Raw genomic sequence first — 12,420 nt, 5'->3', positions numbered from 1 at the left:
CAGCGATGACCCCTGGCAAGCAGGTAAGCAGGTGTGAGTTGAGTCGCTCAAATACTTTGCATACATCTGGTCAAACTAGGTCAATCTTAGGTCAGAGTCAGCCCAACTTCCTACATCCTGGCAAGAGCAGGGGCCTGACCCGCTCATCCATCCACTGTCAAAAAGGGAGAGAAGGATGGGCAGCAGGTCATGGCCTATGTGCCAGCGGTGTGGAGAACATTGCCCTGGCGGAGGGCACACCCTGAGAGGCTGGGACAGCCGTAACAACAGGAGTGATGGCACATCTGGCACTAGGAGAAGTTCCTAGCCAGGCTCCCTGTAGAAGGATCTTAGCTGTCACTGTCTCTGACTGGGAAGAGATAACTTCCTGTTTACAAAACAGAAACCTGAGGCTCAGGGGTGAGAAAAAGAGCTCGCATAAGGATAAAGAGCCTTTACAGAGCCCTGTCTCATTATTCCGCACACCCAAACACCACTTTGGCAGACAGCAGAGACATGCAGCAAAGTCTCTTATCTGCCCACTTCCAGAGGGCGCCATAGTTTCAGGGTCCTGGTTGTTCCTGTTCTTTTAGGGTGGTGGGCCAGAAAGATGGAAACAACACCCTGGAGGGCTGAGATGAGCCTAAGTCTTTATTGCTGTAAACTTTCCCCAGCAGATTTCCTTGACCTGCTTGTGGTCCCAGGGTGCTGGGGGTCAGTCTGAAGCTATCTGTAACTTCCCAAACCCTGCTGTACTCTGAGTTCATCAGGCTTGCAAAGCTCCTTCTTACTCCAAGGCCTAAACCCCTTTTGTTGCCACCTCCAGCAGGGAGATCTGTCTGCATCATGGTTTCCTTTCCAGTTCCTCCATCCACACCAATTTCCCAGCCAACCTCACCTGTAGTTTTTCTTTTCTGCTGGCACCCTGGGTCATGCTTCATTCTAGATTTTGATAGTGAAGCTGCTGCACCAGGCAATCCCCCTCTCAGTCATCCATTCCAGTCTTTTCTCCCCGAATCAGGCCTGGCACTCTGATATAGGTCCCAACTCTTTGCCACAGGACTCCATCATTTCACTTCCATGGCCTCTTTGCAGGTTGGCAGCTTTAAGCCTGGATGTCAATGAAGAGCTGCCTCCAAGGAAATCTTGCATTATATTAGATGGTGTGCATTCATCTCTGGCCTGAGTGGCAGCCTGAGCCTCAACCCCCCACTTTTAGTCCCTGGTTTTCATGCTGAAAGTTGGTGTAGCCAGAGTACTATCCCAGGAACATGTGGATGCCTCATGTTTACTGACCGGGGGAGTGGGGAAGGGATGGTAGAGCTCACATGACTCACATTTCAGGTTCTCAAGGAGACACTGTCTTTCACTCTGCCTCCTTTTGGGTTAGTATTTGCAAAGATCTAGCCCTGCCTTAGCCAGGTCCAGCTGAAAGGCATGCTGGGCCAGCAACAAAGGAGTGCTCTGGAAGACTGAGGAGGTCAGGTTGGCTCTAATCCACAAAAGTCCATGTCCTGGGCTCCTTTCTGTATGCACTACAGGAAGACACCTGCAAGGTAGCGTCGGTTGTTCATCATGGTATGTGGCATGAACAGAGAGAGACAAGAGGATACTATAGACGTGGGGTGACCTCAATACACAGGCTGGTGGCACCCTGTAGGAGAGGCTACCAGCCCCAGGGTGAGCACTTGCTTATTCTATGGAGGAGCTTCTTGATCCTACTATCCACAGAAGAGCAAGTCGCTATTCTCCTTGGTCCTTATAGCGTGTCTAAAGGAAATCAACTGTTTACCGAGGTCATACACTGCGATGTCTAATTCAGGCGGGTTGCACGTCCGCGACCCAGGTGTGGGATGGGGTGTGGGGCGGTGGAGGAAGAGGTTATGGTGATTAATGGGTTGATTCATTTACCAAACAACTGGGCGGTTGCACAGACTTGCTGTGATACTAGTCTGGGTATTTCTCCAGCTTGATCCTTTGACCGGGTATGCCCTCCAAGGTCCATTTAAAGTGGTTCCTGCCGAGCAGCTAGGGATCGCTTAGAGAACGTCGGTGCCAGCCAGGGCTGTTAGCGCAGCCAGTTGTGCTCAGAACACGGATCTGAGATCTCAAGACGTCAGTGTACGCACAGTTTCATAAATGACCCACACCCAAACCGCTGCTGGGTAGAGGGATGACGAAACTATGTGTTTTCAGAAGTAGGACAAGGGGCAGGCAAGAGGTCAGGGGAAGTGCGCAGCTGCCAGGGAATCGGGAGCCGGTGCAATCCTCGGCGGTCCTTGTTCCTCGGACAGAACTTTGGACCAGTTCCACCGAAGTTCGCAGCCCAGCAAACTTTGCGCAGCGCGCAAAGTTGCTCCAGCTCTCAAGCGACTGCCGAGTTCCCAGAGTGCTATGCGCCGTTGACTCACGGCGCCTTCAACTCCCAGGAGGCTCCGCGCCCTGCTCCCGCAATTCCCAATGGGCTCCGCGTCTTCGCTCAGGCCCCGCCCCCGTCTGGCCTGAGACTACAAATGGACTCTCAGGGGACGCCACTGCCAGTCCTCTGCTCCAGCGTCGCAGAGGTAGTTGTGGCCTGTGCCGGCTACGGAGGCCGGCAGGGGGCGGCGGCGGAGGCCGTTACTTAGGGTTCAGAGGCGGGGCCGCGGGTTCCAGGCGCTGCAAGCCGGCGGGCCACGACTGGGCCGTGACGAGGTGCGGGCCGAGGCCATGGGCGACCGCGGAGGCGCGGGTGGCTCTCGGCGTCGGAGGAATGGCTCGCGGGTCTCCGTCCAGAGTGGTGGCGGGCCCGTGGCAGCCGAAGACGAGGTGCGAGACGCGGCTGTGGGCCCCGACTTGGGCGCCGGGGGTGACGCGCCAGCTCGGGCTCCAGCTCCAACCCCGACCCCGGACAAAGACAGAGACGCCAACGTGGGCGACGGCCACTGGGAGCTGAGGTAGCAGAGCGCCTGACCCCTACATCTGATCTCCCCAGCGACGTTCCCAGTTCTTAAAAGGTGGCCACAGCTTTGCGAGTCCCGAGTCTGGGGGTCCCCTTGGGCTACACGGGGACATAGCCTTGGGGAAGAGGGTCACTTGCCAAGGTCACCCAGGTGGGGTCGAGTAGCCAACCAGGGAGTCCGGACAGAGGAGTAGGTAGCAGCCCCTTTTCCAGTTTGCTTAGGGAAGCATACCTTGAGGCAAGTCCCTTGAGGTCCTTTCTGAGGGATGGGTAGCAGGAAGTCTGGAGCCCTGGGGGTTGCTGGTGAATGGACTTTCCTTCCTTCGTAGATGTTTTTGGGGGAGGGTTATGATGAAGAGGTCCTCTTGTAGAACTCTGGGGGGTGTCCTGTGGGTAGAAGGCGGCTGGAGGCTCCGGAGGACACAAGCCTGTGTGAGGAGAGTGGAATGGGCATTTGCCCAGGGCAGGGGACAGTACAGGAAGTTGTCTTGTACTAAGAGAGTGGCTTCATGGCTTATTCACCCCTCTTCCTGTAAGTAGGAGGGCCTGAAACCCTATGCTACCAGAATGACTGCAGGCTATAGGGACTGAGCTGACAGCTAATGAGACTTTCCTCCTCTGGCTGGGTGCTGGCGGGAGGGAGGTTTGGTATGGACACACCTATGGGAGAGGTTCTACTTCGCTGACTGACTGACAGTAAGAGCTGGAAGAATGCACCGTGTTCTCTGTTAACATTGGCTGCTTCCTCCAAGCTGTCCCTGAGGCTCTTTCTGGTGTTCCTCACGGGACCCTTTATCGTAGTTCTGGGTTAGGGAGTAGCTGAGGGACTAGGAGAAGGGTGGACAAGTAGGCTGGCAAAGATTTGTTCTGTTTGTATCGAGGGAGTCTTTCTCTAGTGGGCACTGTGGGAAGGGGGCCCCCCAGCTGCCCTTGGGTGTTCACAGTTCACCTAGGAGATAAGATAACTTCACTGTGAGGCCTGGCACATTGTGGACAAAGGTCAGGTAAGAAGGCCGTGAAGGTACAGTGTGGGAGGAGGCTGGCCCTCCTAAGAGGGATGGGGTTTTCTGTAATTCACAGCTTTGCTTGATGGAGGTTGACTTCCCACTTTCCATCTGAGAAGATGATGTATTTTCTCTCTCTCTCTCTCTCTCTCTCTCTCTCTCTCTCTCTCTCTCATTTTACTACAAACAAACAAGGTTTCCCGTGTGACCCTTCCTTGTTCTGGAACTCTATAGACCAGGCTGGCTTTGATCAGAGATCTGCACGCCTCTGCCTCCCAAGTGGTGGGATTAAAAGTGTCCATGCCCAAGCCCAACTCCATCTGAGAAGATGTGAAAGGTCCTGGAGTTCCCCTATACTGACTACCCTCATTGCCCTTCCCTTTAGGTGTTGGGAAGTCTGCTGTATGACCTCTAGAGGGGTAGGAATAGTGTCTTTTTATGTGAGATCCCAGTTGTGGATGAAGTTACTATTCAACGATAGGCAAGAGAGAGCAGTCCCGTCTTTGGATGGCCACTTTTCTGTGTGAACTTTTTCTGTGTTTTTTGGTGTGAAGTTTGTGCATAGATAGGAAATATGTATGTGTGTGACATCTCTGCTGTGATTTCCCCTCCCCATAGATGGATGGTAGATTGCAGAGGTGGGTGTGGGGAGCTTGTTATCCCCTGTGGGCCTCATTCTAATTTGGGGATGCCACAGGGCTTGAGGCCTCCTAGTTGAGGTGCTAGATTCCATTCTTTCTGTTGGTGGGCCAGGCTCTGACTGCCCTCTTGGAGTTGACCTGTAGCTCACCCCATTGCCACTCTTGCCAACTCCCCCTCCCTTTGTTGTTGCACTTGGCAGTCCAACCTTTCTCTCACCCTTCCTCTTGACTCTCTGAATTTCTGTATCCTCTTCTCCCCTGTACTTCCTGCTCACTTTAAGCTGGGCCATTGAGCCGGATCCTGAATGTCAGTTCCTTTCTTCTACCCTGTGGCAAGGTGAGGTAGTAAGTTCTGTCTACTATTCACCTTTCTAGATGGCACACATGGGCACCCAAGGCAAGACCTTAGGGTGGTGGGTTTTTCCCATGGTATTTGTTCCTGAATGTCTTTTATACGTCTCTAGTAGGGTTTGGGAATTTATAAGGAGCTTGCTTCAACCTTCTTCTACCCCAGGGCTTGGCTCAGAGGGCAGCACAGAGGAAGTATCAGGTGTCAGCTAGAAGAGTAGCTGGCGTTCTCTTCCCTTCTCTTTCTGTTTAGTGTTGAATCTGAACTGAGGTCCCTAGATGAAGTCCATACTTGGAGATTTATTCTTTCAGTGTGTGTGGGATGGGCATGTTCTTGTCTTACAATGCTTCTGTGGGGTGGCAGGAGAGGGTGCTAGCTCTTCCTTGCTAGCTTCCTTGCTTGTGTGGTTTACTTGGGTAGACCTGGGTGGTATAAGAGGGAGGGCCTCAGGGAGTGAGTGTAGGACATGGGAAGGCTCTTTAGTAGGTGAGAGGGTGGCACAAACGGCTGTGATTATGGCTAGCCAGCTCCTCTTTTCCCTGCATTTACTTTTCTGCAGCATGCCCTTCAGCCCACTTGCTTCTGGTCACAGTGGCAAGCCTAAACTTTGCAGACATTGGTGGATGGGGGCTTCCTCCCCTATGATTTATGAAGGGAAGGAGTAGCATAGGTGGAGGCAGGGCAGTGGAGATGCTGCCTTCAAGATGCTGGATGGGCAGTCCATAGAAGGAGTGACCTGAGACATTGGTGGGGATAGTTAAGGAATTAGAAGCCCAACAGAAGGAACCTGAAAAATGAGCTCTTAGGACATTGTTTGCTAACCCAGGCAAGGCGTTCCATGTGGTGGCACATGTCTGCAATACCAGCACTAGACAGGCTAAGGCAGGATGATCAGCAAAGCCGGCCTGACTACACAGACTATGTCACCTAAATCACCTAAATAAAGATTGTCTGCTTACTGCCAACTCTGGAATGGAGGACCTATTCTCTACTTCTGTCTTCATTCTGGAGATGGCCACAGAAAAAGCAGCATGGTTGCCCAAAGGGGAAAGGGGTCAGTTTTTTTTTAAATTTTTTATTTATTTTATTTTATTTGAATGCTTATCTTTTTTTAAATTTACTATGTAAAATCTGCCTGCATGTATGCCTGCAGGCCAGAAGAGGGCACCAGATCTCATTACAGATGGTTGTGAGTCACCTTGTGGTTGCTGGGAATTGAACTCAGGACCTTTGGAAGAGCAGGCAATGATCTTAACTGCTGAGCCACCTCTCCAACCCCGAGAGAGGTCAGTTTTGTGAAACAGCTTTGGTTATGGTGGGTTATGGCACAGAGGCCAGCTATGAAGTTTTGCGGCCAGGAGGCTTTGTGATAGTTGTGCTGAAAGCACAGGGCTTCAGCTTGTGGTAGGGTACTGATGGCAAGGTCTAGCAGACAGACCTGCTTGCTTTACGGTGTTGCCTCTTTATTTATTTATTTATATTATTTTTATGGTGTTACCTCTTTTTTTTTTCTGTATTTGAGAACATGATTATGGTGTTACCTCTTAAGGATAGCTACATCAAGCCAGTGAAACCAGTTTGGGGGTATACCCCAAACAAAGGCAGCAATCAGAAGGCAGGTGCAGATTGGAAAGAAAGGGGGTGTCAGATAGAGACTACAGTCGTATTATATGACTTCTATCACATAGGCCTAGTGTGTAGATGCTGGAAAGCTAGTCCTTAGGAAATAGACAATTGGAAATGGAGTTGGGCTGGAACTAGGGTGGAACTATCTCACGCTGGTGCTCTAGCATGGCATGGACAGTAAGAGGGGTTTGACTACTCTCTGACTAACCAGGAGTTAGTGTAGATGGGACTAGGTGCTAAGCAGATCTCTTTCTCTCTCTCTTCATTTTCTCTGTGTAGCCCTTGCTGTCCCAGAACTCATTCTGTAAACCAGACTGGCCTTGAACTCAGAGAGCTACCTTCCTCTGTCTCCTGAGTGTTTGTTTGTTTTTGTTTTGTTTTGGATAAATCTCAGTCTTGAGTCTGGTGGTGGTGGTGACACACACCTTTAATCCCAACCCTCAGGAGGCAGAGGCAGGCGGATCTCTGTAAATTTGAGGCCAGCCTGGTCTACAGAGTGAGTTCCAGTACAGCCAGGACTGTTACACTGAGAAATCCTGTCTCGAAAAGAGAAAAAAAGAAAAAATATCTCAGTCTTGATAGCAAAGAATGAGCTTGTTGGTATTGCCCCTCAGCCTCCTTGACCCCTCTTCAGGAGCGGGCTGTCAGACTTCCAACCCTAACCAAAGCTAGGGCTTGCCCTTTATTATAAGGCAAGGTCAGCTCTAAAAGGGCATCTGTGGGATAGTCCTATAGTAGGTTCCTGGCCTGCTCCTCCTCCTCAGATGCCCCAGGGCAGAGGTGTATGTGGTGAGAGGAAGGAGAGGCCCTACTTCTTTGCTTACAAAATCTATGTCTTGCTCAATTCTGTATGGCTTCCTGGTGGCACAGCAGCTGGAGGGCAAGGTGGAGCCACAGTTGGTGTGAGTGAGAGTTCTGGGATGTTCCTGTTGTTTTTGTCTACAGCCAAGTCTGGTCCTTACCCTAGTCACACAGTGCTCCTCTGTCAGGCCTGGTATATTTCTTCACAAGCAGTGTCTATTTGGGTGTCCTGCATCTAGTTACTGGGTGAGAGCCTTCATGGGTAGGAAGTTTGTGGGGGTTTTCATCAGGCTTGAGAAGTTGCCTCATGGCCCCTGAACAAAGACAGGGACACAGAACTGAACATGAGAGGGCTGTGGGGTCAAATTACTGCTCCTGAGAAAGGTACATTAAGGCTGGGCACTAGGCCAGCTATTATAATGGACCTCTGTGTCTAAATGTAGGGAGGATGCTTTTCCTGGCTATGGTGGGGACTCTGTACGTGATGTGGTAGGTGGGATGGGCAGATTGGGCAAGGTAGACTCCATCTTGTCTTCTGTCCCAGCAGTACTTGATAGGTCCACGAGTCCACACATGCCCAGGCGGGATTATCTTTGTGGCCCAAGAGCTTGGTTGCAGTTGGAGATTTTTGGAGCTCAGACTCCATGGAGGCCTGTCTAGCCTCTTCTGCTTGTGATGAACATTTTTCTGCTAGAGGGAAAGACCTCTGGGTGGTTCTGAGACTTTTTCCTCTAGTAGCTATATAGCCTCTGGAATGACTTTGCCTGGCTCTTCTTCCTGTTTGTAAATGGGTAATAGGACTCTAGGTAAAAAAGACACCTGGAGCAGGAGTTGGTCATGATGTGTTTATCCCTGGTTATTACTGATTATTGCTTACTGGACAGGATCCTGTCTCCTTTTTTGCTAGGTGCCACCGTCTACAAGAGTCTTTGTTCAGCTCAGACAGTGGTTTCAACAATTACCGTGGCATCCTGAATTGGTGTGTGGTGATGCTGGTGAGTAAAAATGTGGGAACAGACTCACTGAGGCCATGTGTGGCAGAACCTTCCAGGGTGCCCTTGCCCTGGTAGAGGCTCTGCCTTTGAAGGCTGGTTGGAAGGAAGCAGGGGTAGTCCTTGCAGTGACTACATTGACTTTCTCTTGGATCCCAGGCTAGCTCTGGGTGGTTCAGTGGTAGTAGAGACAATGAGTCTCTTGAATACTCTGCTGTGCCTCAGGTTCCCCTTGGCTGTGCAGGTGTGATATGGAAGATCAGGGACATGGAAGGGGAATATAGGTTGCTCTCCAGTCTGGGAGGCTGAGGAGGGGTACTCTGTGGCCTCCGTAGAAAAGTATGAAAGAAATCTTGAGGATGTATGTCCTATGCCATGTGGGCAGAACCAGCCACTGCTTTGTAGGCCTTCTAGTCCCTTTCCTTCAATCTTGGGTATTGGTAGTTGGCGTGCTATGTCATTTCCAAGCCTGTTGCCTCTAGAGCCTGGTTCCTATTGGGGCTATGCATCTCCACCCCAGAAGCCATTGGAGTCCAAGGCTCAAAGGGACAGCCTAATGGGTGGGTCAGGGCAAAGGGCTATCATCACCCAGCTTCTAACACTCAGATACGGTCTGATACCTATTGCCTTTGCCCAGAAGTGTCTGTTCCTGCTTTAGACATGGCTTCTTTGGCCATCCAGTGTGGAAGGGACTCTACCCTGTTGTGCCCTGAAAGGTTTCTGAGGCTTTCAGCACCTTTTCCTTTAGGCCTTGGTTAGCTGAACCACCTCCATGGTGCCTTCTCTGACCATCCAGGCAAAGAGCCCTACCAGTGTTCCTTTGTCAGTATTGCCCACTGCTTTCATCTGTGTGGGTAGTTGGCCAGGTTGGTGACTCTAGGCGTGTGATTGGTGCTTATAAGATGGCTGAGGAAGGAGACCAAACACCGAGTCTCAGGCTAGAGTCTAGAGGCTCAGTCTGTAGATGAGCTGTGCCGGGCTAACACTCATGGAGCCTTGAGTATTGCTAGAGTAGCTGACTCCACTACAGAAAAACCCACCCCTTTTCTTTTCAGTTTTGATGGGTCTTTTTGCTACTTGTCCTGTCCTCAGGGCTTGCTGTAGTCTCTTGTCTCTCTGCCTTGTCTCTAGGCACTGAAGGGACCAGTACCCTGGGCAAGGATAACTGCCAGAGGTGTTAGGGTCAGGTGGGCTGTTTAGCACCAATAGGGCTGAACCCTCCTGATTGTTTCTTGCAGATCCTGAGTAATGCCAGGTTATTTTTAGAGAACCTCATCAAGTGAGTACCTTTTCCAAGCCCCTTTTACCTCACCCTTGCCTCCTCAGGCAGTGAGGCCCACCTCTACTCAGGCCCCCATTACCCCACCCCCAGGTATGGCATCCTGGTAGATCCCATCCAGGTGGTGTCTCTGTTTCTGAAGGACCCCTACAGCTGGCCTGCTCCATGCCTGATTATTGGTGAGCTGCACTCCAAGAAGGGCCATGGGTGGGGGAACAGGCTGATGAAGGCCTGAACCTGTCCTGTGATGCTTCTGTCCTCAGCATCCAACATCTTTCCTGTGGCTGCATTTCAGATTGAGAAGCGCCTGGCAGTGGTAAGTGGTACCCATCCCCCTCCTTGCTACAGTCACTGGGGGTCTTGTGATAGGCTCTTCTTGCTAGGCCTGATAGTCTTCTCCCAGGGCAGAGGACCTGGTTGAATGCTCTCTCCTTCTCTCTCCAGGGTGCCCTGACAGAGCAGATGGGGCTGTTGCTACATGTGGTTAACTTGGCTACCATCCTCTGCTTCCCAGCAGCTGTGGCCTTACTGGTTGAGTCCATCACTCCAGGTGTGCCTCCATCCTAACCCTCCCAGACCAAGTTGAGCTGACTTTAGGTTGTTCATGTGATGTGGGTATCACAGCCGAGCCCACTTTTCCTGTGTTAACTGTGGTGTATGGGTAGACATGGCTGATACCTATCTTGCAGTGGGTTCTTTGTTTGCCCTGGCATCATACTCCATCATCTTCCTCAAGCTGTTTTCCTACCGGGATGTCAACCTGTGGTGCCGCCAGAGAAGGGTCAAGACAGAAGCTGGTAAGAGGCTGTCAGGACTAGAACTTACCTATAGGACTGAGTCTGGGCTGCATGGTTCACTTTGCTGTCTTGCTTTTCTGGCAATTTCTGCAGGGAAGAAAGTCAGTGGGGCTGCTGCCCAGCAAACTGTGAGCTACCCAGACAACCTGAACTACCGAGGTGAAGAGCTGTGGGGTTGGGGTTCTCAGAGGCAGGACTGTAAGTCAGGCTCAGGGCTATGTCATCCTAGTACCCACCCTTCTCTTCTAGATCTCTACTACTTCATTTTTGCTCCTACTTTGTGTTATGAACTCAACTTTCCTCGGTCCCCTCGAATACGAAAGCGCTTTCTGCTACGACGGGTTCTAGAGATGGTGAGGTTTGGGCCTTGAGGGTTGGTCTGGGCAGGACTTGGGGTGTGTGTAACTGGTGTCTCAGCTGGCTGCTTTGTTCTTCCCTCAGCTCTTTTTCATCCAGCTTCAAGTGGGGCTGATCCAGCAGGTAAGTGCCGTGAGTGGGTGTATGGTAGGGCTTAGCACAGCAGAGGGGAACTAATGTGGTACTTTCCTTTGCAGTGGATGGTCCCTACTATCCAGAACTCCATGAAGCCCTTCAAGGTAAGGTTAGGTTCCACTGTGGCAGGGGTGGGTAGAGTAGATGATACAGCCAGCTGAGGCAGCCTATCTCCACAGGATATGGACTATTCACGTGTCATTGAGCGGCTCTTGAAGCTGGCGGTGAGTGTCAGAGGCTCCAGTGGGATGAGTGTGAGGGTTAAGAGGGAAATCTGCAACCTGGAACCCTGTCTCCCCTAGGTTCCCAACCATCTGATCTGGCTCATCTTTTTCTACTGGCTTTTTCATTCCTGCCTGAATGCTGTGGCAGAGCTCATGCAGTTTGGAGACCGCGAATTCTACCGGGACTGGTGGTGAGTAGTATGTCTCTAGGGATCTGGGTAGATCATGGCATGTTCTGCTTATCCCATTGTTTCTTGACCCCAAGGAATGCTGAGTCTGTCACCTACTTTTGGCAGAACTGGAATATCCCTGTGCATAAGTGGTGCAGCAGGTAGGGTGGTATTTGCACCTGTGGAGTGTGGTTGTGGATGGACCTGGGCCTTATGGCATTAGCCTCATCCTATGGCTTCCTTGCTCTGCAGACACTTGTACAAGCCTTTGCTCCGACTGGGCAGCAACAGATGGTTGGCCAGGACAGGGGTGTTTCTGGCCTCAGCCTTTTTTCATGAGGTCAGTGCTTTAGGCATATCCCACTTCACCTCTGGACAAGGCTGGGCCACACACCGAAACACTAACCTCTCTTCTCCCCATACTCCAGTACCTAGTGAGCATTCCCCTGCGTATGTTCCGACTATGGGCATTCACAGCTATGATGGCTCAGGTGAGCAACTCTGACGCTTGTTTCCCTTAGCCTGTATCTGTGCCAGGCCCCACCTGACTATAGCCTCATTTGTCCTCAGGTCCCACTGGCCTTTTTTGTGGGCCGCTTCTTCCAAGGAAACTATGGCAATGCAGTGGTGTGGCTGACACTCATCATTGGGCAGCCAGTGGCTGTGCTCATGTATGTTCACGACTACTACGTGCTCAACTATGATGCTCCAGCGGGGGCCTGAGATACTGCCAAGGGCCAGCCCTCCCTAACCTGGGCCAAGAGTTCCGGAGGGGTTCCTGGCTGCCTGCACACTCCTCCTAGTCTGGGAGGCCTCTCTGCCCCTATGGGGCCCACTCCTGCTTTTGGGGATGGCACCTAAGTCTAGCTGGTATAAACCAGTGCTGGGAGTTTGTACTGACTAGGGGCTGAGGGCATCAATAAAGTGCCGTCTAAAAACCTTCCTCAGTCTGCTGAGGGTAACTGACACCTGCATGTGTTATGTAGCCTCTGCTTTAGGGACTGAAATCCTCAGCTCCAGTTTAAGTATATAGTGCTGGAAAGATTTGGTCAGTTTCCATCTACTCTACAATCTCATGGAGTATGTGGACAAAGTTGTTCAGCTGCAGGACAGGACATAGGCAGC

General features: G+C 51.5%; 1 protein-coding gene across 1 annotated transcript; it reads left to right on the top strand.

The window, feature by feature from the left end:
• Window positions 1–2,521: 2,521 nt before the first annotated feature.
• On the top strand, window positions 2,522–12,238 carry Dgat1 (diacylglycerol O-acyltransferase 1). Its single transcript, XM_048454566.3, has 17 exons — window positions 2,522–2,915; window positions 8,249–8,336; window positions 9,572–9,612; window positions 9,706–9,791; window positions 9,876–9,928; window positions 10,057–10,162; window positions 10,302–10,409; window positions 10,503–10,568; window positions 10,659–10,762; window positions 10,851–10,889; window positions 10,964–11,005; window positions 11,081–11,125; window positions 11,204–11,316; window positions 11,391–11,456; window positions 11,548–11,635; window positions 11,724–11,786; window positions 11,866–12,238. The coding sequence occupies exons 1-17, from the start codon at window positions 2,689–2,691 to the stop codon at window positions 12,016–12,018; spliced, it is 1,488 nt and encodes a 495-aa protein (XP_048310523.2). The 5' UTR covers window positions 2,522–2,688; the 3' UTR covers window positions 12,019–12,238.
• Window positions 12,239–12,420: the final 182 nt, after the last annotated feature.

This window comes from Myodes glareolus, chromosome 19 (genome assembly GCF_982192425.1).
Source record: "Myodes glareolus chromosome 19, mMyoGla1.1, whole genome shotgun sequence".
NCBI lineage: Eukaryota > Metazoa > Chordata > Mammalia > Rodentia > Cricetidae > Myodes > Myodes glareolus.
Note: the sequence above shows the minus strand (reverse complement) of the source record. Positions and strands in the feature narration are given on the sequence as shown.

What these genes read in the sequence shown, in the direction of transcription:
- Dgat1 (XM_048454566.3), top strand. Translation starts at nt 2,689, where the DNA reads ATGGGCGACCGCGGAGGCGCGGGTGGCTCTCGGCGTCGGAGGAATGGC. An exon ending in AAGGGTCAAGACAGAAGCTG is followed by an intron (nt 10,410 to 10,502) that starts GTAAGAGGCTGT and finishes CAATTTCTGCAG; the next exon opens with GGAAGAAAGTCAGTGGGGCT. An exon ending in ACTCCATGAAGCCCTTCAAG is followed by an intron (nt 11,006 to 11,080) that starts GTAAGGTTAGGT and finishes CTATCTCCACAG; the next exon opens with GATATGGACTATTCACGTGT.